The sequence below is a fragment of the Anopheles merus genome, chromosome 2L, assembly GCF_017562075.2.
Source record: "Anopheles merus strain MAF chromosome 2L, AmerM5.1, whole genome shotgun sequence".
Lineage (NCBI taxonomy): Eukaryota > Metazoa > Arthropoda > Insecta > Diptera > Culicidae > Anopheles > Anopheles merus.
Window position 1 is genome coordinate 1,383,496 of NC_054083.1, and position 27,990 is coordinate 1,411,485.

The following is a 27,990-nucleotide window of genomic DNA, read 5'->3' on the forward strand; positions in this document are numbered from 1 at the left end:
CAGGTCAGTGTATCGATGTTACAAATCTCTTCACATGAGCTACATAAGTTTTATATTTCGCAGCATTTTCGATTCGGATAGCGTTTGGATATCATGCTTTCCGTCTACGGCTGCAGCAGACCTCCATGCTGATATAATGGAAGATACCCATGGAATGAAAGAAACTTATGTGACAAAGTGATAATATGCCGTGGCAAAATGATTGAATGTCGAATAAAAGTATGTGTGTTGCATTTATGCATTTATTCCATGAAATAATAACACTTGTTGTAACTTAACGAATATCTAGAAAATTCATGTAAAAGAGAAAGAGCAATACAGCCATCCCTGTCGATTTATTCGTTAAGTTTAATATTTTTCGTTAAAAATACCGGCTAAATTTTAAAATTTAACGAAACATTGACGAAGCCAGAATAGCGTTACGCAGTTTTTTAAGCCCTGGAATTACTGCTGTATGGAAAGCTAAATGTAATACTATTAGGCATACTTTTAACGGTTTCTTAACAGGATTGTGCTACTTGGGTAGATCGGAAGTTAGATGGATTGTTAAAAAGGGATATAATCGAGATAAAAACAGGCCCGACGACAAGGGTTTCGCCATTGGTCGTAGTGGGAAAGTCAAACGGAGAGCCTCGTTTGTGTCTTGATCTCAGAAGAGTCAACGAAGCGGTATTAAGGGAACATCATCCAATGCCTTCGGGGGACGATTTTTTGGTGAAATTAGGACCCGGACAGGGTTGTACTGTTTCAAGCGGCTGCCGTTCGGTTTGGTAACAGCTCCAGAGTTATTTCAAAAGGCGATCGATGAGACTCTATCTGGTTGCGAAGGAACAATTTGCTATCTCGATAACATGCTAATTACCCAAGTAACCTTAAGAAACTCTATTTGATTATTAACAGTTTTTTAAAGCCTTTTAATATCAAATAGAGTTTCTTAAGAGAATATGACATTTGCCAGCGTTACATCGTAACCAAGGTGGATTAAAAATTTCAGGTGATGTATAAGGGTCTTTGGGGGGTCGCCATAGTTGAGGGACTTTACGTCATTTTAAAACCGTTAATCATTGGTTTCCGCACACAAAGCTTAGCAAATAGAACAGATTTCTTTGTTATTATGTACATTTTTGTGTGTCTATTGATTTGATCGAAAAAATGAGATATATTAACAAAAGATTTGATGATTTGTTTAAGCACGAAATTTGAAATCATGTGAGTAAGAGTTCTAATTTCACGTAGATTGTCCATGCGGCTCGTAGATAGTGTGGAATTAATGTGAAAATTGAAAAAAGTTACGATTTCTTAGTTTTTATCATCAAAAATGTCGAAAACACAATGAATTATAGAATAAATTCATAGAATAACACAAAATAACACACTTTAATCGATGTTTTAATGTTAAATAAGAACTCAATACAGGCGGTCCCCGAGATACACGGTTAATGGGGACCGAAAACGGCCGCAAATTACCGCGTAACTCGAATTTCCGCGTAAGTCGAATCTCGTGATTTCCAGCTAAAATATCACTAATTTTCGTGTAATTTTGCAAGTAGGAGGCGGTTTTAGTCACTTTATGAATTGTTTGATATGGTTCTGACTGAATATAACAGTTTTAAACAATTTGAAATTGTTTTTAACATTCGATCAAAACGGAAATTATTTGGCAATTTACAATTGATGTGTCAAATCAGTACAATTTGCTCAAAGAATTGTCAAATTTAGAAAACCGCGTATCTCCGAATCCGTGTATAAGAGGTACCGTGTATCTCGGGGACCGCCTGTACAGTGGTTTCTAGGATTATATAGACATGTTCAGTGAGATGTAGATTTGTTCAGCCATATAATAGACTCTTTCAGCGAGATATAGATTCGTTCGAGCATGTAATAGACTCTTTCAGCGAGATATAGAATTGTTCGGAAGTAGGCGTAGACATGTTCAGCGATTCTGTAGAGCTGTCGTTGTTTTGTTTACACACTGTGCCGCAGGGTTCAATTTTTCATTCTTAATAGTCCTAAAAGTAGCTAATAATCATTCCCCAAGCTGTTTAATGCATGAATTAGTTAAAACAAACAAATTTTTACGAAAATCGTTTCTTTACCTTCTGATGAGAATGATCCAAACTGCAGTCCAAGGGGTACGAAAGTGACAGCTCTACAGTATAACCGAACATGTCTACACCTACATCCGAACAATTCTATATCTCGCTGAAAAAGTCTAATATATGCCTGAACAAATCTATATCTCGCTGAAAGAGTCTATTATATGCCTGAACAAATCTACATCTCGCTGAACATGTCTATATAATCCTCGAAAACCCTGTAAATTAAATGAACAAATTTAATAAATGTAAACAAAGTTTGAATCCTGGGGACCTTACGTCAAGTGACGAATTGTCAAAATGCACTAGAGTCAACGGTAAAAGATTTTTTAAGGCCCCCCCTATGACAATCGAAGCAGCCCTGACAAGAAAAACGAGATAGTGTGCGGTTGATCGGTCATGCAATCTGTCAAATTTTCAAAAAATACAGTTTGTTTACATTTTGAACCGAACGATAGCTCTCACGATGTACAACGGCGAATGATTAAAAAAAGGCTACTTCGGTGATGAAAATGTTGTGTGTAATGTGTACAATAAACAGCCTAAAAATTATAAATGGTGGTAGAATCGACTTCGCACGCCTGAAAGCCGTTTAGGGTAAGTAAAGCATAGCTAATGTTTGTAATATTAAATCAATTAAAGCGGTATTTTCTATGCAGCTGTTGTGCAACCGTGTTGAGCCGGCGATAGTTAGAAAGAGGGAAGAAAGAATGCCCGCAATCAAACTAAACGATGTTTGATCATGGAAAACAAGGTAAGTTGATAATGAACGTAATCCGCACGGTATCAAAAACTCCTCGCGTTTATTTTTTTAACCACTGGTTTTTTTCTATAGTTAAAAAGCATACAAAGCTCGCTCGCCGTTGGACGCTTGGACAATTTCTTTTACAATCATTCGGTGATCAGTTTGCGAAACGTCTTGCCGCACGCCTGGTACAGGCCCTTCTTGTCCGCGTCGGTATCGATCGTGGACTGATCGTTCGGCAGCGTCAGCATCATCACCTTCATCTGCGGGTAGTTGTGGTACGGCACAGTTCCGGTCGCCATCTCGATCGCGGTAATGCCGAACGACTAGAAGCCGTATCCGTGGTCCCGCTCCATCTCCTCCGGCGCCATCCAGCACGACGTGCCGATAAACGTGTGGTACACCTTCTGCCGCGACATGTCTCCATCGGTGGCGAGCCACGCGCTCATCCGCTATATTTAAGGAGCCGTCGTCGCCGGGCAGTATGATGGCCACATTGATGTCCACGTAATGAGCAATGCGAAATGTGCACTCAATTGGCAAGCGCACAGCAAGATCCAGCAAACGTTACCGACAGTCTTTGTCGCCGTGAAAATGCTTCTAATGCACGGGTGAGTTGCATTATAACTACAAGCATACGTTTTTTTTTCCTTTCTTTAGTTTCAGCTAATCCCAGACGAACGATCGAATGACTGTTGCTTCGGAAGGGAGGTCGTATTACAGATACCGACTTGGACATGATCCAGTCGATCGGTTGCAGTTGCTCCATGGTGCTTCGGATAAGGCAACAACGGAGAAGCTCTCCGGACGCTCCGGAGAAGCAGATCGAGATCGGCGAAGCGGTGTAGTGTTGTGATATAGTGATTGTGTGTACATTTAACCGTAGAGTTGGCAACCAGATTTACACACGTAAGTTGGCAACCGGCATACCCGGGTATTCCACACGTTTTGATGCAAAAAATTAACGATTTTCATAGGTAAACAATGCTTTCTATATTTTAATGCTGTAAGCAAGTAATGCCGACAATATACTCTCTTCTATTTCATTTATTCATTAAGTTTTTTTCATTTTTTTGATAAAAATAACGGTCAAATTGAAATTTGGAATCGCTTGAATTTGACTCGAAAATAAGCACAATACGAAAAGAGGAAGAAGAGAAACGTCATTCTCCATACAAAATGTATCGAATACCCGGGTATGCTGGTTGCCAACTTACGTGGTAAAGTTTAAAAAAAAATCAAAATAAAATACTTACAGGCTGTTTAAAATTACAACTTATGCACAAAAAAATCATAAATTAAAAGTTGAGAGATTACGGAAAATTTCAGGTCAATAAAAGCAATGAATCAAAAGTTATTGCAGTTCGAAGTTGAAAAAAATACCCGGGTATCCGGTTGCCAACTTAAAGGTTAAGGTGTAAAGGGTGATTAATGCTAGTAACTTTGTGTAATGTTATGCAGAACAAAATGCAGCATAAATGGCGATGAGCCAGCATTGTTCAAAGGTGCCGGATGTTATACGTTAGAGCCGTTCTTTGTGGTGTGATGTGTTAACCACCTTGCTGCCAGTTATTAGGATTAGGATTAAACCAGTATTAGGATTAGGATATAATTAGGATTTAAACCAGTGCCGTTGAATAAAATGGTGTACAACAGGTTAGAAAACATTCGGTGTATTTTGTTTTGTTTTTTTAAAGCTCTTTCGATTACCTATTACGGAAGCAAATATGTTTCACTAATGTGCAAAAGGTAAGGAATTAGTGATCGCGTTGGTAGGTAATTGCTCGTTTACGGTGTTTCTCCATTTGTATTTATTGTTTCTCGCCCGCTGTGTTTGCTTCCCCATTTCTCATAATGGTGCGTACGTTTCATTAACAATGTGCATTAGATGGTGATGTTACATGATAAGTAAATGTTGAGCGTGTTGGCGGGTTTAAAAAAAATATTTTACTTGTCCTGCTCCGTTGGTTGTCTGGTTGTCTGGCTGGCTGGCTGGCTGGCTGGTTGGATGGCAGAATGGCTCACTGGCTGGTTAGTGCAGACTATGATCGGATGCGCATTTCCCTACGCCGCAGTGCCGGGTGCATCATACGTCGGTGTTGGGTTGCTGTTACTGGGCCGAGCGGATGCGCGTGCACACGTGGGAATAAACGACACGCAACCGTGGTGATATCACAGAAACTATATATTTTGTTCTATTTCATCATAAAAAATTCTTGCCATTAATTTCTCTTTTTAGGTATTTTATATTGCATCGGTACGATTATCGTGTTCAAAGGCTTTTTCGAGAAATGCCAATACATAAATCGGTTAGTTCGTTTATATCGGTTTCTCAAACCCCTGCAAGCAATGGTCCATCATTTCAGTCTTACACTTTTGACGAACGTAAGTATAAAAAAACACCTTAATGGATTGGTATGTTCAATTCCTACTCATGGCCTACTCATTTTCATTTGGTTGTAAAAATACTGCCTATACATTGTTTCATTTTGGTTTTCTCCCTCTCCATCTATCTCGTGATAGGAATGCCTGGTCGCTAGCTGCAGCTTCCCATCGATGTAGGCACACGATCTTCGAGATTTTACTTCACCTGATCTAGCCATCGCACTCGCTGTGCTTCCTCGCTTCTAGTACCGAACTGAGAGCCGCTCGAACACCTAGCTGCTGGGGCACGAGGCTGCCTTCTTCACAACATGCTCCAGCCATCGCAAACAGCCATGTCCGGTGCGCCATATGGCTTCAGTAAGCTCGTGGATAATCATTCGCATCCACACCCCATGCTCGAATTCACCGCCAAAGATGATCCGGAGGATGCGTCGGCCATCGTGTTACGCCGCTGTCCTTTGCATGCTGTAAAAAAACATACCTATTCATCGTCGGCCAATGGTGCAGCACGAACGCAACGTGATACATCGTGACATCATCCGGAAAACTTGCAGCTGGGGCACGGTGGTGATCTGAAGATAGCTGATTTCGGTTGGTCCGTGTACGAGCCGACCTTGTTCCGGTACGACGCTGTGCGTTTCGCTCGACTATTTATCGCCCTAGATGGTACATGGTCAGCCGCACACAAAAACTGTCGATCTCTGGAATTTGGGCGTGCTGGCGTAAGGCCCCGTTTTTGGCGACCACGTATGAAGAATCGTACCGTAAAATTATGAAGCTGCAGTTTAAGATGCCGCCAGATGTAACGAAGCCGGCGGCCCATCTGATCTCGCGACTGTTCGTTAAGGATCTGGCCAGCCGTATGCCGCTGAAACATGTTGCGTCCATCCCTGGATTCTGCTGCACGTGCACAAAAAGTAAATAGGAATTGCTGCTACCATGTACCATTTATAGTTATGTTCTCACTAAGTATGTTTATAAGATACCTGTACCTTTTAGTTTTTTAAACCCTATCTCTTATAAGAAGTAGTGGTATTTGAATTGAATATGAACAAGGCAAGTGTAATGATAAGTAATGATAATTGTTATTTGTGTGTTCACTCAAATGTTATTATACTTTCTTCATGTTCAACATCTGTTATTATTTCAATTATTAACAATAAAATATGGCAAAATATTTTTTAAGCTATAGATCGTCTTTGTATTGAATGAGTGCAATTGATGGGTTTTGCATTATGATGATCAATACCGTGACCAGCCTCTCGGGGTGCCTTTGGTGCCTCAGTTCTGTATAAAGGAGAGCGTAGAAGGGTATGGCTATATTCTTTTCGGCGCTGCCATGCACCTTTCGGTGCAACGATAAGATAGAGTTAATGTTTTTTTTGCACCACTGAAGCACACACCAACCAGCACACACCAACCAGTGATTGGCTATCCGGTTAGGTGATACGAATAAGTCTTGTAAGCATTTATACATAACGTCAGCATGACCACGTTTGTCGGCTGTAGCGGAAATAAAGCATAACAATTATTTATTTGTTACGATATAAATAGGAAGAAAGTGCAACGCTGTGCGGTCCCGTGATACAGTCATCTATTTGTACGACCTAATAACATGCCTGTCATGGGTTCAAAACTCATACGGTCCGTCCCCCCGTAGCAAGGATCAACTATCCGGCTGCGTGGTACCAAATCAGTTTCGAAAGCCTGTACAGGTCGACATGTTCGCGTCGTTAAGCCAAAAAGAAAGAAAGTGCTGCGTTGTCGTGATGGATACGGTAAAAGTGCTTCCGTCTTAACAGAAGCTGTTCTATCATCTACCAAAATTGTTGTGTGAGAAATGGAACTAGCTTGCAAAAAGGTTTGGTCAGTTTGATTCATGAAAAAAAAATCAAAAATAGTTAGATGTTTTTACTTCTCTTTTTCCGTTTTGGACATAACTGTTCTCACTAATAGTATGCCTGTACCACTAATTGATTTATCAATGTAATTAAGCTATTGATTACCCACATCAGGATAGTCAGTCCTATGTATGAGGGGGGCGGTCCATACGGGACTTGAGCCCATGACGAGCATGTTGTTTGGAAAACTAGGTGTGCCACTCAGCGATAGCAGTCGACGGCTTCCGTATGATGTGTGCGTGGAAGGATGTGCGTGAGTTACAGGTCGCTGACCAGACGATTGAGAGAGAGATAGTGCAAAATAGAGGGAGATCTAACCTACAGCGCACATGCAGTGAGTATTCAAATAGGACTAACGGGCCCGTGCTATTCATTTATAATTAGGGAATAAAGGATTTTATATGTTTGTGTCAATGCAAAGTAATAGTTTTCATCATTGTAGTAACGTCCATGCATCCGACATCAAAGAAGCCAAAGCAATCAGAAACCGATTGAAGATTTTAAAGCTCGCAGGCCACAGCGGGCATTAAGCACTGTTGTGGAAGGTCAGTGTTTTACGAACATGAGCCCAACTGAATAGGAAAGGACTGTTCGAAGGGGAGTGGTTAGTACCAACATGCGATCGTCCTGATGATAGTTTTAAGAGTGTGTTCCTTTAGTCAAATAATTATTGTTTAAAATACGATCGAGTAAAATACGTATGTTTGTCAATGATAATAAAAGGTCAAGGCTAAGTATGTAGAGAGAAAAAATAAATAAAGAAAAATAAAACATAGTCCCCCGATCCTGTTAGTATACGATCGTCAACAATTGACGTCGCATTCCAGCTAGCACCACGAGGAGGTAGGATTTGGAGTTCCAAGATAGCGGTTGCATAATAATACATCCGCTTCCTGGCATTAGCTAGCCAGCTGGAAAGAGCTCGATGAATTTAAAGTGTTTAAAAATACGAAGAACAATATGTTAATACTTACTCAAACTCCTGAACTGATTGGATGGCACGCAAGATGGTAATGAAATTGTTGGGCTGGGCTCGCTTAAGCTGGTACTCGCGTATATATTCTATTAATGCTCCCCGGTTTGTGCCTTTAGATCTTAAAAAGGGCTTGACCCAGCGCCATAAATTCTCGATGGTCTGTGTGTGTACTAATGGATCGCTTGGGTCGACAAAATTTTCGGAATGGTTTATCATCTCGTGCTCATACCCTTTTCCGTCTAATCCGATGTAGGCACGTCAACCATCCGTCACAATTGTCGTTCCGGGGGCCACATTGTTCATTATAATGCCCTGCAAGTTGCCAGCGTCGCGTTTCTGAACCAGCTCCAGAAAAATATCTTTTGTCTCCCGGCAAATACCACCGACCAGCCAAACCTGGTTGTTGTCCGCGATCCGTCCTCTGTCGTACTTCCGTTTGGTAATGACGGACTCGTCGATCTCCACAGTGAGCCCTTCGCCTCCGATCTGTTGTCGGTGGGTTTCCACATATTCAACGCTTATTTCACGGAGTATTTTGAACCATTTTAGAATGGCTGTCTTACCTACAATGAGATAAAAATACAGTCAACTCTCTCTTATTTGATAGGCGATGGGACTGTCGAATAAGAGGGGTTTTCAAATTACAGAGGTTGAAAGTGAATGAAACGTCCATACAAACTAGAAAGAAACAGAACAATTAGTATGCAGCCTTAACTGTTGCTATAGGAAACTGTGAACAGAATCGCCAATTTGAGCATACATCTTTTAATAACCATGGCAACACCATACACAAATAAGAGGGATACAGATTACAGAGGTTTTCCAAATTAGAGGGACAAAAATGTACTGGAAATCAAGGGACTGTAAAAAATGTTCAAATAAGAGAGGTTTCTCAAATTAAAGAGGTGTCAAATAAGAGAAGGTTCACTGTAAAACAAAACAAAAAAATAATCAAAACCGACTGATTGAAAAAAATACTAAAAATAAATTACCGGCTGCACATTCAGCTTCCGCAACCATCCGCGTCGTATTTCGAGACCACTCGAAGGTTATCTCCATCAACTGGGATAGAGACAGCCTCGAATTTTTGAAAATACTATCCGTGCGGAAAGTACATTCCCAGCCGGTGCAGCTCAAAGTATGCTTGCAAATCCATTTGCAAGCATTGGAGCGCTTGGTTACCTTCAGCTTCATTTGTCTCTTGCACTTGCTGCATTGTTGCGTTGGCGGCAAGAGTTCCGCTTCCTGCAAAAGACGAACCAACCCTTCCTCATCCGCGGTTAGCTTCTTCAGGTCACTGGAATTTTTGACTGCTGCAAATATATCCATGGTAAATGGTTTGTCCTGAAAATAAAACTTTCAAAAAGAGAGAATCTTTAATCTGTACACCACTTTGTTGATCAAAACATTCAACTACATACGGAGCAATATTTTCCCGCGCGATCTACACTTCCACACATAACCGATTTTACTCATTCGTTAGTACAATACATTTAAACACACTCAACCGATATCGACGATTGATTGTGTGGTTTGTGAAGTAGTGATGTCCTGCTCGACCCGCACCAACCAGATTGGAGACATCCGGAAGCAACTCGGAGTCGTTCGAAACGACCCGTAAGATTCAAGGAGGTTCAGTAGGTGCAACGATTCCGGAAATGCGGTAGGTGCAAGAAAGCAGTCTCGATTCCGACACGTTGGTGCATTTCAGGTCGGGTCAAGGTAGGTTCAATACTCGACCAGAAATCGCTGCACCAACGGGTCGAAGTCGCTTGTCACCTACTCATCATTCGGGTCGACCCGAACTCGTTACACCCGCGGGTCGGAATCGATTACAGCGCATAATAATGCAGCGCTGCGCATAAGGTGCAGCGATTGGCCCCCGGAACGACAATTGTGACGGATGGTTGGCGTGCCTACATCGGATTAGACGGAAAAGGGTATGAGCACGAGATGATAAACCATTCCGAAAATTTTGTCGACCCAAGCGATCCATTAGTACACACACAGACCATCGAGAATTTATGGCGCTGGGTCAAGCCCTTTTTAAGATCTAAAGGCACAAACCGGGGAGCATTAATAGAATATATACGCGAGTACCAGCTTAAGCGAGCCCAGCCCAACAATTTCATTACCATCTTGCGTGCCATCCAGTCAGTTCAGGAGTTTGAGTAAGTATTAACATATTGTTCTTCGTATTTTTAAACACTTTAAATTCATCGAGCTCTTTCCAGCTGGCTAGCTAATGCCAGGAAGCGGATGTATTATTATGCAACCGCTATCTTGGAACTCCAAATCCTACCTCCTCGTGGTGCTAGCTGGAATGCGACGTCAATTGTTGACGATCGTATACTAACAGGATCGGGGGACTATGTTTTATTTTTCTTTATTTATTTTTTCTCTCTACATACTTAGCCTTGACCTTTTATTATCATTGACAAACATACGTATTTTACTCGACCGTATTTTAAACAATAATTATTTGACTAAAGGAACACACTCTTAAAACTATCATCAGGACGATCGCATGTTGGTACTAACCACTCCCCTTCGAACAGTCCTTTCCTATTCAGTTGGGCTCATGTTCGTAAAACACTGACCTTCCACAACAGTGCTTAATGCCCGCTGTGGCCTGCGAGCTTTAAAATCTTCAATCGGTTTCTGATTGCTTTGGCTTCTTTGATGTCGGATGCATGGACGTTACTACAATGATGAAAACTATTACTTTGCATTGACACAAACATATAAAATCCTTTATTCCCTAATTATAAATGAATAGCACGGGCCCGTTAGTCCTATTTGAATACTCACTGCATGTGCGCTGTAGGTTAGATCTCCCTCTATTTTGCACTATCTCTCTCTCAATCGTCTGGTCAGCGACCTGTAACTCACGCACATCCTTCCACGCACACATCATACGGAAGCCGTCGACTGCTATCGCTGAGTGGCACACCTAGTTTTCCAAACAACATGCTCGTCATGGGCTCAAGTCCCGTATGGACCGCCCCCCTCATACATAGGACTGACTATCCTGATGTGGGTAATCAATAGCTTAATTACATTGATAAATCAATTAGTGGTACAGGCATACTATTAGTGAGAACAGTTATGTCCAAAACGGAAAAAGAGAAGTAAAAACATCTAACTATTTTTGATTTTTTTTTCATGAATCAAACTGACCAAACCTTTTTGCAAGCTAGTTCCATTTCTCACACAACAATTTTGGTAGATGATAGAACAGCTTCTGTTAAGACGGAAGCACTTTTACCGTATCCATCACGACAACGCAGCACTTTCTTTCTTTTTGGCTTAACGACGCGAACATGTCGACCTGTACAGGCTTTCGAAACTGATTTGGTACCACGCAGCCGGATAGTTGATCCTTGCTACGGGGGGACGGACCGTATGAGTTTTGAACCCATGACAGGCATGTTATTAGGTCGTACAAATAGATGACTGTATCACGGGACCGCACAGCGTTGCACTTTCTTCCTATTTATATCGTAACAAATAAATAATTGTTATGCTTTATTTCCGCTACAGCCGACAAACGTGGTCATGCTGACGTTATGTATAAATGCTTACAAGACTTATTCGTATCACCTAACCGGATAGCCAATCACTGGTTGGTGTGTGCTGGTTGGTGTGTGCTTCAGTGGTGCAAAAAAAACATTAACTCTATCTTATCGTTGCACCGAAAGGTGCATGGCAGCGCCGAAAAGAATATAGCCATACCCTTCTACGCTCTCCTTTATACAGAACTGAGGCACCAAAGGCACCCCGAGAGGCTGGTCACGGTATTGATCATCATAATGCAAAACCCATCAATTGCACTCATTCAATACAAAGACGATCTATAGCTTAAAAAATATTTTGCCATATTTTATTGTTAATAATTGAAATAATAACAGATGTTGAACATGAAGAAAGTATAATAACATTTGAGTGAACACACAAATAACAATTATCATTACTTATCATTACACTTGCCTTGTTCATATTCAATTCAAATACCACTACTTCTTATAAGAGATAGGGTTTAAAAAACTAAAAGGTACAGGTATCTTATAAACATACTTAGTGAGAACATAACTATAAATGGTACATGGTAGCAGCAATTCCTATTTACTTTTTGTGCACGTGCAGCAGAATCCAGGGATGGACGCAACATGTTTCAGCGGCATACGGCTGGCCAGATCCTTAACGAACAGTCGCGAGATCAGATGGGCCGCCGGCTTCGTTACATCTGGCGGCATCTTAAACTGCAGCTTCATAATTTTACGGTACGATTCTTCATACGTGGTCGCCAAAAACGGGGCCTTACGCCAGCACGCCCAAATTCCAGAGATCGACAGTTTTTGTGTGCGGCTGACCATGTACCATCTAGGGCGATAAATAGTCGAGCGAAACGCACAGCGTCGTACCGGAACAAGGTCGGCTCGTACACGGACCAACCGAAATCAGCTATCTTCAGATCACCACCGTGCCCCAGCTGCAAGTTTTCCGGATGATGTCACGATGTATCACGTTGCGTTCGTGCTGCACCATTGGCCGACGATGAATAGGTATGTTTTTTTACAGCATGCAAAGGACAGCGGCGTAACACGATGGCCGACGCATCCTCCGGATCATCTTTGGCGGTGAATTCGAGCATGGGGTGTGGATGCGAATGATTATCCACGAGCTTACTGAAGCCATATGGCGCACCGGACATGGCTGTTTGCGATGGCTGGAGCATGTTGTGAAGAAGGCAGCCTCGTGCCCCAGCAGCTAGGTGTTCGAGCGGCTCTCAGTTCGGTACTAGAAGCGAGGAAGCACAGCGAGTGCGATGGCTAGATCAGGTGAAGTAAAATCTCGAAGATCGTGTGCCTACATCGATGGGAAGCTGCAGCTAGCGACCAGGCATTCCTATCACGAGATAGATGGAGAGGGAGAAAACCAAAATGAAACAATGTATAGGCAGTATTTTTACAACCAAATGAAAATGAGTAGGCCATGAGTAGGAATTGAACATACCAATCCATTAAGGTGTTTTTTTATACTTACGTTCGTCAAAAGTGTAAGACTGAAATGATGGACCATTGCTTGCAGGGGTTTGAGAAACCGATATAAACGAACTAACCGATTTATGTATTGGCATTTCTCGAAAAAGCCTTTGAACACGATAATCGTACCGATGCAATATAAAATACCTAAAAAGAGAAATTAATGGCAAGAATTTTTTATGATGAAATAGAACAAAATATATAGTTTCTGTGATATCACCACGGTTGCGTGTCGTTTATTCCCACGTGTGCACGCGCATCCGCTCGGCCCAGTAACAGCAACCCAACACCGACGTATGATGCACCCGGCACTGCGGCGTAGGGAAATGCGCATCCGATCATAGTCTGCACTAACCAGCCAGTGAGCCATTCTGCCATCCAACCAGCCAGCCAGCCAGCCAGCCAGACAACCAGACAACCAACGGAGCAGGACAAGTAAAATATTTTTTTTAAACCCGCCAACACGCTCAACATTTACTTATCATGTAACATCACCATCTAATGCACATTGTTAATGAAACGTACGCACCATTATGAGAAATGGGGAAGCAAACACAGCGGGCGAGAAACAATAAATACAAATGGAGAAACACCGTAAACGAGCAATTACCTACCAACGCGATCACTAATTCCTTACCTTTTGCACATTAGTGAAACATATTTGCTTCCGTAATAGGTAATCGAAAGAGCTTTAAAAAAACAAAACAAAATACACCGAATGTTTTCTAACCTGTTGTACACCATTTTATTCAACGGCACTGGTTTAAATCCTAATTATATCCTAATCCTAATACTGGTTTAATCCTAATCCTAATAACTGGCAGCAAGGTGGTTAACACATCACACCACAAAGAACGGCTCTAACGTATAACATCCGGCACCTTTGAACAATGCTGGCTCATCGCCATTTATGCTGCATTTTGTTCTGCATAACATTACACAACGTTACTAGCATTAATCACCCTTTACACCTTAACCTTTAAGTTGGCAACCGGATACCCGGGTATTTTTTTCAACTTCGAACTGCAATAACTTTTGATTCATTGCTTTTATTGACCTGAAATTTTCCGTAATCTCTCAACTTTTAATTTATGATTTTTTTGTGCATAAGTTGTAATTTTAAACAGCCTGTAAGTATTTTATTTTGATTTTTTTTTAAACTTTACCACGTAAGTTGGCAACCAGCATACCCGGGTATTCGATACATTTTGTATGGAGAATGACGTTTCTCTTCTTCCTCTTTTCGTATTGTGCTTATTTTCGAGTCAAATTCAAGCGATTCCAAATTTCAATTTGACCGTTATTTTTATCAAAAAAATGAAAAAAACTTAATGAATAAATGAAATAGAAGAGAGTATATTGTCGGCATTACTTGCTTACAGCATTAAAATATAGAAAGCATTGTTTACCTATGAAAATCGTTAATTTTTTGCATCAAAACGTGTGGAATACCCGGGTATGCCGGTTGCCAACTTACGTGTGTAAATCTGGTTGCCAACTCTACGGTTAAATGTACACACAATCACTATATCACAACACTACACCGCTTCGCCGATCTCGATCTGCTTCTCCGGAGCGTCCGGAGAGCTTCTCCGTTGTTGCCTTATCCGAAGCACCATGGAGCAACTGCAACCGATCGACTGGATCATGTCCAAGTCGGTATCTGTAATACGACCTCCCTTCCGAAGCAACAGTCATTCGATCGTTCGTCTGGGATTAGCTGAAACTAAAGAAAGGAAAAAAAAACGTATGCTTGTAGTTATAATGCAACTCACCCGTGCATTAGAAGCATTTTCACGGCGACAAAGACTGTCGGTAACGTTTGCTGGATCTTGCTGTGCGCTTGCCAATTGAGTGCACATTTCGCATTGCTCATTACGTGGACATCAATGTGGCCATCATACTGCCCGGCGACGACGGCTCCTTAAATATAGCGGATGAGCGCGTGGCTCGCCACCGATGGAGACATGTCGCGGCAGAAGGTGTACCACACGTTTATCGGCACGTCGTGCTGGATGGCGCCGGAGGAGATGGAGCGGGACCACGGATACGGCTTCTAGTCGTTCGGCATTACCGCGATCGAGATGGCGACCGGAACTGTGCCGTACCACAACTACCCGCAGATGAAGGTGATGATGCTGACGCTGCCGAACGATCAGTCCACGATCGATACCGACGCGGACAAGAAGGGCCTGTACCAGGCGTGCGGCAAGACGTTTCGCAAACTGATCACCGAATGATTGTAAAAGTAATTGTCCAAGCGTCCAACGGCGAGCGAGCTTTGTATGCTTTTTAACTATAGAAAAAACCAGTGGTTAAAAAAATAAACGCGAGGAGTTTTTGATACCGTGCGGATTACGTTCATTATCAACTTACCTTGTTTTCCATGATCAAACATCGTTTAGTTTGATTGCGGGCATTCTTTCTTCCCTCTTTCTAACTATCGCCGGCTCAACACGGTTGCACAACAGCTGCATAGAAAATACCGCTTTAATTGATTTAATATTACAAACATTAGCTATGCTTTACTTACCCTAAACGGCTTTCAGGCGTGCGAAGTCGATTCTACCACCATTTATAATTTTTAGGCTGTTTATTGTACACATTACACACAACATTTTCATCACCGAAGTAGCCTTTTTTTAATCATTCGCCGTTGTAGATCGTGAGAGCTATCGTTCGGTTCAAAATGTAAACACTGTATTTTTTGAAAATTTGACAGATTGCATGACCGATCAACCGCACACTATCTCGTTTTTCTTGTCAGGGCTGCTTCGATTGTCATAGGGGGGGCCTTAAAAAATCTTTTACCGGTTGGATCAAATAATCCGAGCCAGGGTGGAATGTATCATGAGGTGTAGTTATAGCGCTTTTGGTGATCCCCCCCCCTGGGCACCGATTTGGCAGACGGTTTTCCGCTTGTATATGTATTGATGGATTGTTTACGTTTTGCATGGTCAATATTAGGTGGAGATCAATTTGGGTGAAAATTTTAGTTTATTAGAACACAGCCCGCGATTTAAAATGGAAATTTTCCTTCGAGAACTAGAAGCGTTCGCCAAACGCGGAAAACTAACTGTCAGTTTTCTTCGTCGATTCTTCTTCCACCTAGTTGTCAAAACGGGCTTATAACCAAAGTGGGTAGAAAGGAGGTGTCGTCATGTAGAACAATTGGGCATCGAGGCTTTAGAAAAAAGCACAAAACCAGGATCGACGGCAGTTGTCAAATGCGACGAATGTTGCTTGTATTTAGATATGATATATGAATTGTTTTCGTTTAATACACATTTTTTTAGCATTAAAAATTCATATTTTGCATCCACACTCCATAAATCGACATTTTACACGTTATAATGTAGCTGCTGCCTGTAAACAAATATTGACGGCTGTTGTCAAACTGAATCTCGAAATGGCAACATGCCAAACGCTAAGAAGACACCTCCTCTATAGTCCACCTTGCTTATAACTTGACCTGATATCTTTACGGTACTTGCTCCTAAATTGATTCCATCGTATGACAAAATCTCACATCATAGGCGGCGCTCTGGGACCAATCGAACGAGACAAACAAACACGACACTGTTCGATAGGTGCTCTGTCAGCTGTTCGTACAGACCTGTCATGATGTACTGCAATACGCCTATCTTTTCATCTCGAAAATGAAGCATTTTCATTGTTTTTATGTACATCCATCTGCAGGGAGAAGATTCAACAAATAATTAACTAGTTATTCACATCAATGATAACACAAAAATCGTTCAAAATTAACATTGAAAAATGTAAACAAACGTGCATGCCAAAACACATACAGTGCATACACATGCATTGTGTACACGTTATAGTTTTTATGTGTCAAACTTGTATAGTGTATGTTATAATTGATTGTGAAGCATTACAAATATTTTTGATAGCTATTTTAAATGTTTTGCACGCAATGTTGGCTGTCTTGTCACCCATTATACATTTTCCAGATTCGAGTTGGGATTTTACGCGTTCAAAACCTTGTGTTACCAAATCGAAAAGAGTTTACGGATTCAAATTGTATATACGATGTTGACAATCGTTTAACGTGTCGAAAAATAGTGTTACAATGTTGAGCTGGCTTGAGAAATCCTGTATATGGCTTGGTTCGAGTCAGATGTCGTGTTCGATTGGTGCCAGAGCGCCGCCTAAATTTTCCAAAAGCCACTTTCAACCACCTGGTCTACTTTATGCACCTTGATTCCTACGCAGACCTTGGTAGTCAATTTGCCAAACTTAATTATCCTTCTCTCTCTATTTCACGTTTTCTTCCATTGCCGTACGAGAAATAAGTCATAATTCTGAGAATAAGTAAGTTTACTCACTGATTTTGATCATTGCTTACATAAAACGTTGATACCTTTAAATATTTGACATCTTCTTTCATTATCGTCTAACTGGTCCAGTAAAGGAAAAGAAAAGGAAAGTGGAAATGGCTATCGGTGACTATCCGGCAGAGTACAATCCAAAGATCCATGGGCCCTACGATCCAGCCCGATTTTACGGGAAGGCTGATGCTCCGTTCGGTCAGGTAAAACTTGGCGATTTGGGCGCTTGGTTTGGACGACGAGACAAAAATCCTCGTGCCATAGCAGGAGTTTTCAGTCGCGCTTTTTGGAGATGGCAGCACAAGTATATGCAGCCGAAGCGAACGGGAATTGCTCCGTTTTTTCAAGTCATCGTCGGAGGAATGGTGTTCTTCTATACCATAAACTATGGAAAACTGAAGCATCACCGCAACTACAAATACCACTAAATGTTGGCAAATCGTCTGCACGATGGTTATCATTACATAAATGCTAGGTGTTGTATGGTACGCTTGTTTATCACAGAAACTTTCATAGTGTAGAATTATGTAACTCAATCTTATTCTTATTCCAGCAAGAAGATCATCGCTATTAATGGAGTGTAGTTCACTTAGCGACATATAACCTGTAGTGAAGGATAAAAATGAAACATTCAATCTATGCAAATTATGTAATGATGAAAAATCAATAAATGTATGTTTGTTTGGCAGATCTAAGTGAAGGATTGATTAAGGCCTTATTACCATAGCAATAGACCAGGGTCCTCCAAACTTTTCAGCTCGCGGGCCGCATTGCTTCAAAAATAACTATGTTGAGGGCCATTTGACGCTACCTTTAAATGATGATTAAACGTTTAAATCCCGTTTTGAATACTAACGTTACTTGTACAGCTTCGAGTTACCAAAGCTTGATTGTTGTCTAAGAAAAGTAAAAAATACAATTCTTTTTGAAAAAGTCAAAATAACGTATTATTTATATTAACTCTGGCAAAGTCATCGTGGGCCGCATTATGAGCTCTTGAGGGCCGCATGCGGCCCGCGGGCCGTAGTTTGGAGACCCCTGCAATAGACGATGCGCAATCTCAGTTTGCCTATACAGGCGTCCCCCGAGTTACGACGATTCGCAGATACGACGATTTTGATTTTGACAGTTAAAAGTTGTCATTGACAAGAAAATTATGTATTTTTTTTGAATATCTGGGCTGATAACCGTTAAACACACATTTCCAAAGATTCCACAACTAACCTATTTTGAATATCTACATTGTGTACTGTTTTTTTTTTAATATAATTATTTCATTATCGAACATTATTTTAAATAAAATACACGATATCATAAATTCAAACTCCCCGCTGTGCAAATTCGAGCAGTTTCCTGCGCAGGAAATGTACTAAAATCTGCGCTGGCCAGCGCAGGAAATGTACCAAAATCTGCCAGCGCAGATTTTGGCCCGATCCCCGCGCGGGACTTCAGCGATTCCTGCGCAGGCCTGCGGCGAAATGGACGAACTATTTTTGGCGGCGGGGCAAAAAAAAAAACGGTCAAAAATTTCAAAAATGTTGACGCCCATTCTTTCGTCCGCTTCTTTTCCGTCCCTCACCCTGCCTTGCCTTACTTGAGCTTCTGCCCGTGTCTTCCGCCGCCCGCTGATTGGGTGTTGTGGTGTATGCGTTGATGCTTATATGTGCATTGTAGTCATGGGAAAAATGATTCTTTATAAAGATCAGGTGCGGTCCAGTTCACTCAGTGGAATGAACTGAACGCGTGCGGTGATTCTTTCGCACCTTTCTTTCTACCTGAGGTGCGGTACGTTTTTAAATATCGATTATATGCTGTAAAAATATCCAAACGATTTTATTTTTTTTATTTTTATAAAGTTACATTTACAAACATAGAGAAAGGAAATTAAAGCTGTTTTAATGCTCATGTAAACTTTAAATTTATCACGATTTGTTTTATTTCTTTATCGCCGTTCAAAACAACGGATTCATAACACTCATTCAATTAATCGTACAGTTTAATAAACTGTGGTTAACTATAGTCCATGAGGAGAATCTTCTTCATAAATTCAGAGCCGACATCGGGTGCTTCAAACATATGGAAAATTACCTGCAGTTTCGGTCTGGTGAAAAAAAACTACATAGAGCGAGAGTGTATTGCTATTTTGCGGAACGGGAAAGAAGACATGGATAACAGAAGCTTTCTCGTTCTAGTTAACACACTATCAGATCGAAAAAGCATGCTGATTTTCTGAGTAGGAGAATGAACTCCGCACCGCGTGCGGTGGTTTGTTGCACACTTTCATGATCGGTATGGAGAGTTTCCGCACGGAGAACCAATACCGCACCGCTAGCGTGCGGAGATGTATCGCACACATTCATAGTCGGCGCGGAGAACGTCCGCACAAAGAATCAATACCGCACCGCTAGCGTGCAGAGATGTATCGCACACTTTCATAGTCGACAGGGAGAGCGTCCGCACGGAGAATCAATACCGCACCGCTAGCGTGCGGAGATGTATCGCACACTTTCATAGTCGATAGGGAGAGCGTCCGCACGGAGAATCAATACCGCACCGCTAGCGTGCGGAAGAATCATTTCCATTTATCTGGCGGTGCGGTACTCGTTCACTCAGTGTAAAGATTGGAATGAATCATTCAGTTCTGATTCATTTTGCCCATGTCTAGTGCATCGGCCATCAAGGCTTTAAAAAAAGCACCCATATAACCAAGATACCGAAAACGCCATCAATTTCTTGTACTAAAAATTCAATTCCATCAAACAAAGCTAAAAAACTATCAGTTTGGTGGGTTAAGCCACACGGCCACAGAAGCAGCCACTTCAATGTTGTTGAAGTCAGATTTTTATGCACGGGCAATTTATTTGCTCAACATGTTTCACCTGTGTTAAAATGTTATTTAATTGTGCAAAGGAAGCAATTAAACGTGTGTGTTTAAGTTGGTTTGTTGTAAAACAAACATGTTTTATGTATATGTGTGTTTGTTTACTTGCGAATGAACTCTTCCATTTCGCTGGTCAGTGCATAGTTTATAGACTAATAATATTGCTGAAGTTGAAGTGCAGTGATGTAAGTGAATGAATTTAATCAACCTAGGAGTTAAAATCCTGTTTGTAGAATTTCTCTGTTTATTTACTCCGTTCGCTTCGGTGTCTACCAGCCAACTGCCGGTTGCTCTAGTCTCTCGCAGTCTTCCCCCTGCCGACAACTGACAGTTCTTCCTTCTGATACTTGTTATTGTTTACCATTTCTATTCTTTGACATACGTATCTTACATCCCTTACCCAGTCCAAAACTATGAATAACTTTATAACAATAACTAGGTCAATTCGATATCTCGAGAACTCAGGTTTACGAAATACTAATACTTTCCGTTTAACAGCGCATATAAAATTAAAAAAAAAAACTTAATCCTTGTATCTCGATGGCATGTTGATGCATCTTCTTGGCCTTTTACTTATTGGGGTCTCATCTCGATTTTGCTTATGTCCTATCTTTTCCTTAAATGAATTATCTATTAAGGGAGCGTCCATAGTTGTGCCTTCGCCCTGTGGGGCATCTCGTATTTCGCTAGCTATAGGACATTTTTTTACGTGTGCTCCCTACTAGCAATGAGAATGAAAAAGTGTGGGACTTTCAGGCGAGGGGCATGTAGAAGCATGGGGAGACGGTTGGAAATACGCGGAATTACGCGGAGGCGCGAGCGTGTTTTGGTTTCTACACAGTTTTTGCACTCACACAATTACACATGTGTGAATGTGTGCGTTCACTTTCAGCCTGCGCGCTCAGTTTGGTTTTCTCGCAGCGGCATGCGGGTATCGGTGTCTCGCTCGCACTAGTGCAGCGAGTGTTCCTCTGTGCGCTCCCTTTCTTGCCACCACACGAATTCGTCAGTTCAGCTCAAGCGTTCGCCGTGAAAGGCCGCGCGCGTGTTAGCCTAAGTCCCGGGCGATCGAAGTTTCGCTAAGTGTTGAAGTGATGTGCACATTGAAATGAAGCTGCGCTTTTCTTTCACCATTTATCTTAAATGTGTGATTTGCGCTGCTTTATTTCAATATTTGTTTACTGCATTGAACAGCAACAACGGTATTCATGCAGTTAGACGGTTTTTTAAATAAGATGATTTTTTGAATATAAATAATGTGTGTGATTTTGTGGCAAGATTGTGTGAAGCTATGTGCGAAAATGCCCCTTTATTTGCAATAAAAGTGATAAAATATAAACCAACTTTAATGTGTTCAAGTTTTTGTTTTGATTCGGGTGCACCAAGTCCGAATGAAGGGAAGCGCACAGCGTGCTACGAAAGAAACGAGCGGGAGGGGGTGTCAGTCCAACGCAGCGCAATTCGCTGGAATCAAGTGGGAGGGGGTACCAGTTCAGCGCAGCGCAAGCCGAAAGAAACGGGGAGGAAGGGGTATGATGAAACAGCGCGAGCGAGCGTTCTTTACAGCGAGAGCGCCTCGTGTATTTTAAAGGCAAGCAAGAGAGTGCATTCTCTCCGTGGTAGCGCTCCATCCGCCATTTTTAATTTCGAGCCCAAAACAACGGACTTCGGATCCGATCTTGGGCCGGGCCCCCACCGCGTGTTTCTACCTACCCCTCGCCTGAAAATTTCGTTCTCTTTGTCTGTCGGGCTACTGGCCTACGATACTTTTTTCCTTGCTCATTAACGACAATTACTTCTGTGCCGTTTCTTTGTGTTACAGTAAAACGCTCTGATCGAAAGGTTGGCTCCAGTTTCCCTATTTCATAGTTCCTTATAAATACGGTGTCTCCAACACTGATTTCAGCTGCTCTCGCAAGTCGTTTTTTATCAGCATACAACTTCCCATGCAACTTTTTCATCCTATCTTTGTCCCGAACTTCTTCGTCCCTATTCCAGTAAGGGTCCGTTTTTAATGAGGGTAGTAAATCTTTTACAGGTCTACTCGTTAGGAGTTCCATTGGAGGTTTTCCTGTAACCGAATGGGGCGTTGTATTATAAATATACACGTATTCCTGAATAGCTTTCCTTCAATCGTTTTTCGTTGCTTTGGCAATTCTTAGCGTCCGAAGGATACCTCTATTCTGTTGGTCAACCAACCCATTCATCTGCGGTCAGTATGGAAAAGTATGTATGAGTCGAATATTCTTACTGTTATGTCTACGTTCTCAACTTTACTTGACGGTAAACAAAACATAAACAGTCTCTGATTATAAAACTTATATCTATTACAATGAAACTTATAATCAACAAATCCTTAGACGGAGACCCGCTCACGTCTATCTCTCGGCTCGGCTCGTGGGGGAGTGTCCTCTTCGTGCTTGCTTCGTCTCCAGGTGACAGTCCCTGTCACCTGAGAGAAGGAGGCCCATGCAGCATCTGCATCTGTAAGGCCGTCTACACGAGGGCACTCCCCAACATCCCCCCTGCTTTAATACGGTTTGTACATAGCCATCCAACGCGGCGATCTTCGTGTTCGGGAAGAACGGCGTAGAGGCTGCACTGGCATCGCAGGCTCACTATGCATGTCTTCCGGGAATGTTTCCGAACGTATGGCAATCTCTCTTGATGGTGGTGAACAAGGAACCTGCGGTGTTGGCGAGCACGTAGCTGCTGCGCTTACTAGTGTCGAATCGGACGGTTGCGCGCAGACATTTGGAGCCGGGTCTGGTCTGGTTACAGCCACGATACCATTCATCAAGATACTCATATCCAAGGCACGTTTAAACGGTGTGTATGTGCTGGAAGAATTTCCAAGGGTATAAGAATTAGTGTAACGAGGATTTAACTGATTAATATGTGACCGAAATATTTTCCCTTCTTCATCGACTACTTGGTACATGACCTTCCCCATCCTGTCTTCTATAACACCTTTTTTCCATTTCCATTTGTTTTGTGCATAGACCTTTGCGTATACCAAATCGCCTCGTTTGAAACAGCGAACGCGATGTTGAGGCACGGGAGATTCTGGTTCAGACTCGGGAGGTATACGAAGCAATTCCATGCAGGTACGCATTCTTCTCCCAAGCATCAGTTCCGCTGGTGATTTGCCGTTTTCTAACTGCCTATTGGGTGAGCTTCTATACATCAATAAAAAGATGTCCAGTGACTCTTGAGCCGATGCTCCTCCCTCGCTGATTTTTTTTAGCCCTCGCTTAAGAGAGTCTACGAATCGCTCCGCCTGTCCATTCGACTGGGGGTGGTAAGGAGCGGTTCTAATATGTTCTATCCCGTTGGTGGTACAGAATTCTCCAAATTCCGCACTTGAGAACTGAGTGCCATTGTCACTAACTAGTACATTCGGCATACCCAGCCTTGCGAATAATCCACGTAAAATACGAATCGTTGCTTGAGTCGTGATTTTGGTCGTTTGCACTATCTCTGGCCACTTTGAGAAAGAATCGATTGCAAGGAGATAATAAAATCCATCGATTGGTCCCGCATAATCCACATGCACTCTTTGCCACGGAGCAGACGTAGTGGGCCAGGCTATTGGCGTACTATGTGGAGGAGATTTTGCTGCTGCTGCGCACTGTGGACACGACTTCACTAACTCAGCTATTTCCGAGTCTAAACCAGGCCAGTAAACATAGCTTCGCGCCAGTGACTTCATACGCTGTATTCCGGGGTGTCCAAGGTGTAGTTGTCTCAAACATTTCCTACGCAATGCTTCTGGCACGACCAATCGCTCTCCAAATAAGATGCATTCTCTAAGTGTGCTTAAAGCTTCGCTTCGTGCCTGGAAGCTTCTCAACATTATGTCGTTTGATTTTCTCTGAGGCCAACCTTCATGAATGTACTTTGATACTTTTGTCAACGTAGGATCTCTTTTAGTTGCTTCCCTAACATCGCTATATGTTAGCGGCATTGCTTTAGTTACGTTATCTATAATAGCATTCATGTCATTGTCTAATTCGATGCTCGCTATAACATAATCTTCTTCTGGGTGCTCGTGTTCTTCTATCAGTCGGGACAATATATCAGCGTTACCAAATTTGTCTGTTGGCACGTACTCAATTTTAAAATCATATAGCAGCAACGTTAAAGCCCAACGCTGGAGCCTATTTGCTGTGTAAATTGGTATACCTGTGCGTGCACCAAAAATTCTTAACAGCGGAGCATGATCCATTTGTAACATGAATCTACGCCCATAAATCATGCGGTGGAACTTTGTAACAGCAAATTTCACGGCTAAACCCTCGCGATCTGGCTGACTGTAGTTCATTTCTGCTTTTGTCAATGCTCTTGCTGCGTGCTGTACTACTTTCAAGGTTCCATTCTCCATGCGATGGCTAATCGTCGCTCCGACGCCTACAGAAGAAGCATCAGCAGCTACTATAATTTCTTTACTTGGGTCGTAATGTGTCAAAAGTAGATCCGATTTTAAAATTCGTTTGAACATTTGAAAAGCATTTTGACACTCAGGAGTCCACTGAAATGCCCCTTCCTTTTTCAACAACTCATCCAAGGGGTACCGCAGATTGCGCATTTGTGGTACAAATCGACCGTAAAAATTGATTGCACCTAAGAAGGATCGCACCTCAGATAGCTGCTTTGGAGCCGGCATCTTGATTATAGCCTCAACCTTAGAAGGGTCTGGTCGCAACCCGTAACGATCCAAAATATGTCCTAAATACTTTATCTCCTTTTTCATAAACGTACATTTCTCTCGTCTAATCTTAAACCCATGCTCACGCAGTCTGGTAAACACTGCTCGCAGATTTTGTATGTGTGTGGTTTCATCAACTCCACCTACTACGATATCATCCAGGTATGCGGCCACATCATTCAATCCCGACAACATAGTGTCCATGAGTTGCTGGAAGGCCCCTGGCGCAGATTTTATACCGGGTGGAAGGCGATTGTATACATATAAACCCCTATGGGTATTCACGGTAAGGAGCTCGCGACAATTTTCCTCTACCTCTACTTGGAGAAAAGCGTCTGATAGGTCTATTTGACTAAAAATTTTCGACTGTCCTAATGCGGTAAAAATGTCTTCAGGGCGCGGAATCGGATACTGATGGGGTTGCAACGCATCGTTCAGCCCCGTAGAATAGTCTCCACAGATGCGTATTGATCCGTTGGCCTTGCGCACTACCACAATAGGCGCGGCCCATGACGAATAATCTACGGGGGTGATAATTCCCTCTCGCTCCAGCCGATCCAGTTCTCCATTAACAACTGCCATCATAGCGTACGCCACCGGTCTCTTAGGACGAAAAACTGGAATCGCGCCTTCTTTTAGGACCAACTGGATTCTTCCTTTCTTGCAGCAGCCTGGTTCATCTAAAAATAGATCTTCAAAATCTTTAAAATAGTTAGAACCCATGCTCACCGAAGACAGTTGGTTGCAAACAGTTGCCAGCGGTACGTTCCAGAGGTTGAAAATGTCCATCGCATCTCTTCCAAAAAGTGAGAGGTTCTCCGAGGCCACTCGTATCACACAATCTTCGCGTTGTTGGGCTAGTGTAATTTCAGCAGTAAACTCCCCAAGTAGATTCAGCTGCTCCCCCGATGCCGTTCTTGCCATTATCGTTGATGGTTTCAACACTGGTTCCCCCATCTGTTGCCACAATCTCGATGAAACGATGGTTATGTCTGCGCCGGTATCCACCATCATTCTCACCCTAGTTCGATTTATCAGCACATCGATGTTTCTTCCTCGCCCGCTTCCAACTTCCATAATCGTAACGCTTCTGATCGCACTTTTTCTTCTGCTCGCGTTCCATAGTGTTGCAAATGGAGCATTTATATTTTTTTAAGATTGCACTTTATTGCATGATGGTCGCCTCCACACAGCCAGCAGCTTCTAGCGCGGCCATACTGATAGTTTGGCTGTTGTGTGTGTTGAATATTCTCGTAACCATTTTGTCTTCTACCATATTGTCGATCATTGCCCTTTGCTACTGCTAACACTTTTTCTATGGGTGTTTTTTCTATCATTGCGCTATCCATTTTCAAATTTAGTACACGTTGGCACTCTTCCGTTAAATCTTCAAGGCGTACCTCCGGCCGGTTTTCTATTAGTGAAAGAAGTCGAGTACGAATCTCTTCGTCGCTTTCGTTCCGTAACCCGCACACGAAGATGAGACACTTCAGTTGTTCTACACTTATTTTGCCTACCTCAAAGTCCACACACGCTCTGTTCACCCGGCAAGCAAAGGACAGATAATCCTCACTATATGCTTTAGTGGTATTCAAACACTTATAACGTCTTCTCAAAACGGACTCTTTGCTGCCAAAAAGAGCTGTGAGTTTCTTTACGGTTTCGTCGAACGTGTAATCGCGAGCATGTTTTGGCAAAATAAAACTGGCGTATCTGTTGTATTCGCTACTGCCCAACTTCCGAATTAATAGCCGCACTTTTGCTGCATCATCGAGCTTCGAAGCGTCCTTAGCGAATAAATCTTCGTATCGAGAAAACCAATTCACGAAGGTAACCCTTTCCTCTTCGTCGAAGCGAAACTCTTTTATATGACCACTAAGCGAATCTAGAATTTGCTCGTGGTTTGGGGCTGGCGATGATACAAGCGGTGGTTGTGAAACATTACCTTCACGATGAATTAAAAGTAATTTGTTCACTTGCGTTTGGAGTTGCAGCACGATTTGCATCACGTCCGACGTTCCCGGCGTAGGTTGATGACCCGACGTTCCTGCAAGTTGCGATGGCGGTACACCATTCTCGGCCGTTGGCATCTGAAATGGCGGCATCGCTGGTATTGGAGCAGGATTTGCCGGTCCTGGAGGCAAAGCGTGTTGAAACCATTGCTGCGATTGCCTACGTTGCTCATCCGCCTCCTGGTCGCCTTGGCTGTTCATTCTAGCCCTTTTTCGTCTTGGTGGTATTTTAAAAACACTTAACGCGAACGCACGTACACGAATAAATAAATAAATACGACGCGCACTATGTAACTTCGGGTTCCAAATGTTGCTTTTGACGGACACAAAACAACACGATCACTTTAAAACTCGTCGCCAGTTGTTATGTCTACGTTCTCAACTTTACTTGACGGTAAACAAAACATAAACAGTCTCCGATTATAAAACTTATATCTATTACAATGAAACTTATAATCAACAAATCCTTAGACGGAGACCCGCTCACGTCTATCTCTCGGCTCGGCTCGTGGGGGAGTGTCCTCTTCGTGCTTGCTTCGTCTCCAGGTGACAGTCCCTGTCACCTGAGAGAAGGAGGCCCATGCAGCATCTGCATCTGTAAGGCCGTCTACACGAGGGCACTCCCCAACACTTACTTCCACAGTAACTTAAGAATTCTTCGCTGCTAAAAGGTGGCCCATTATCAGATCGAATTGTCTCAGGACAAGTATGGCAATGAAATATACCTTTCAGTGCTTCAATTGTTTTAATGGCAGTCGTAGCATGCATTTCCGTAACCGTGAGGAATCGACTGTAATAGTCAACTGTAACTAAAAATGTGGCACACTCCTTTGCAGTGAAAAAGTCTATTGCTAGATCTTGCCAAGCTCTTTCTGGCATTTCTTTCCTTATC

At 42.4% G+C, this 27,990-nt stretch overlaps 2 protein-coding genes and 2 long non-coding RNA genes across 8 annotated transcripts; 2 read left to right on the forward strand and 2 right to left on the reverse strand.

Moving 5' to 3' along the window:
* Positions 1–2,334: 2,334 nt before the first annotated feature.
* Positions 2,335–3,788, forward strand: LOC121593968. Its single transcript, XM_041916777.1, has 3 exons — positions 2,335–2,693; positions 2,756–2,850; positions 2,932–3,788. Exons 2-3 carry the CDS (start codon positions 2,829–2,831, stop codon positions 3,327–3,329), a joined length of 420 nt encoding a protein of 139 aa, XP_041772711.1. The 5' UTR covers positions 2,335–2,693; positions 2,756–2,828; the 3' UTR covers positions 3,330–3,788.
* An 8,093-nt stretch (positions 3,789–11,881) lies between these two features.
* Positions 11,882–14,196, reverse strand: LOC121594469. 3 transcript variants are annotated; one of them, XR_006004982.1, is made up of 4 exons: positions 13,786–14,196; positions 13,369–13,646; positions 13,150–13,295; positions 11,882–13,011 (listed from the first exon to the last, which is right to left on the reverse strand). It is a non-coding gene; the product is annotated as an uncharacterized LOC121594469 (long non-coding RNA). The 3 variants fall into 3 exon arrangements; XR_006004981.1 differs by having other exon boundaries at positions 11,884–13,011; positions 13,372–14,196; XR_006004980.1 differs by having other exon boundaries at positions 11,884–13,011; positions 13,369–14,196.
* Positions 14,197–14,585: 389 nt separating this feature from the next.
* LOC121592869 lies at positions 14,586–16,128 on the reverse strand. The gene is made up of 3 exons (XR_006004702.1): positions 15,682–16,128; positions 15,525–15,619; positions 14,586–15,444 (listed from the first exon to the last, which is right to left on the reverse strand). It is a non-coding gene; the product is annotated as an uncharacterized LOC121592869 (long non-coding RNA).
* Positions 16,129–17,364: 1,236 nt separating this feature from the next.
* Positions 17,365–18,192, forward strand: LOC121594139 (putative ATP synthase subunit f, mitochondrial). 3 transcript variants are annotated; one of them, XR_006004902.1, is made up of 3 exons: positions 17,366–17,480; positions 17,576–17,982; positions 18,051–18,192. XR_006004902.1 is itself a non-coding variant. In XM_041917141.1 (2 exons), exon 2 carries the CDS (start codon positions 17,602–17,604, stop codon positions 17,923–17,925), a length of 324 nt encoding a protein of 107 aa, XP_041773075.1. In that variant the 5' UTR covers positions 17,365–17,480; positions 17,576–17,601; the 3' UTR covers positions 17,926–17,985. The 3 variants fall into 3 exon arrangements, 1 of the variants encoding a protein (XP_041773075.1); XR_006004903.1 differs by having other exon boundaries at positions 17,390–17,480; positions 17,570–17,982; XM_041917141.1 differs by lacking the exon at positions 18,051–18,192 and having other exon boundaries at positions 17,365–17,480; positions 17,576–17,985.
* The last annotated feature ends 9,798 nt before the right edge of the window (positions 18,193–27,990 follow it).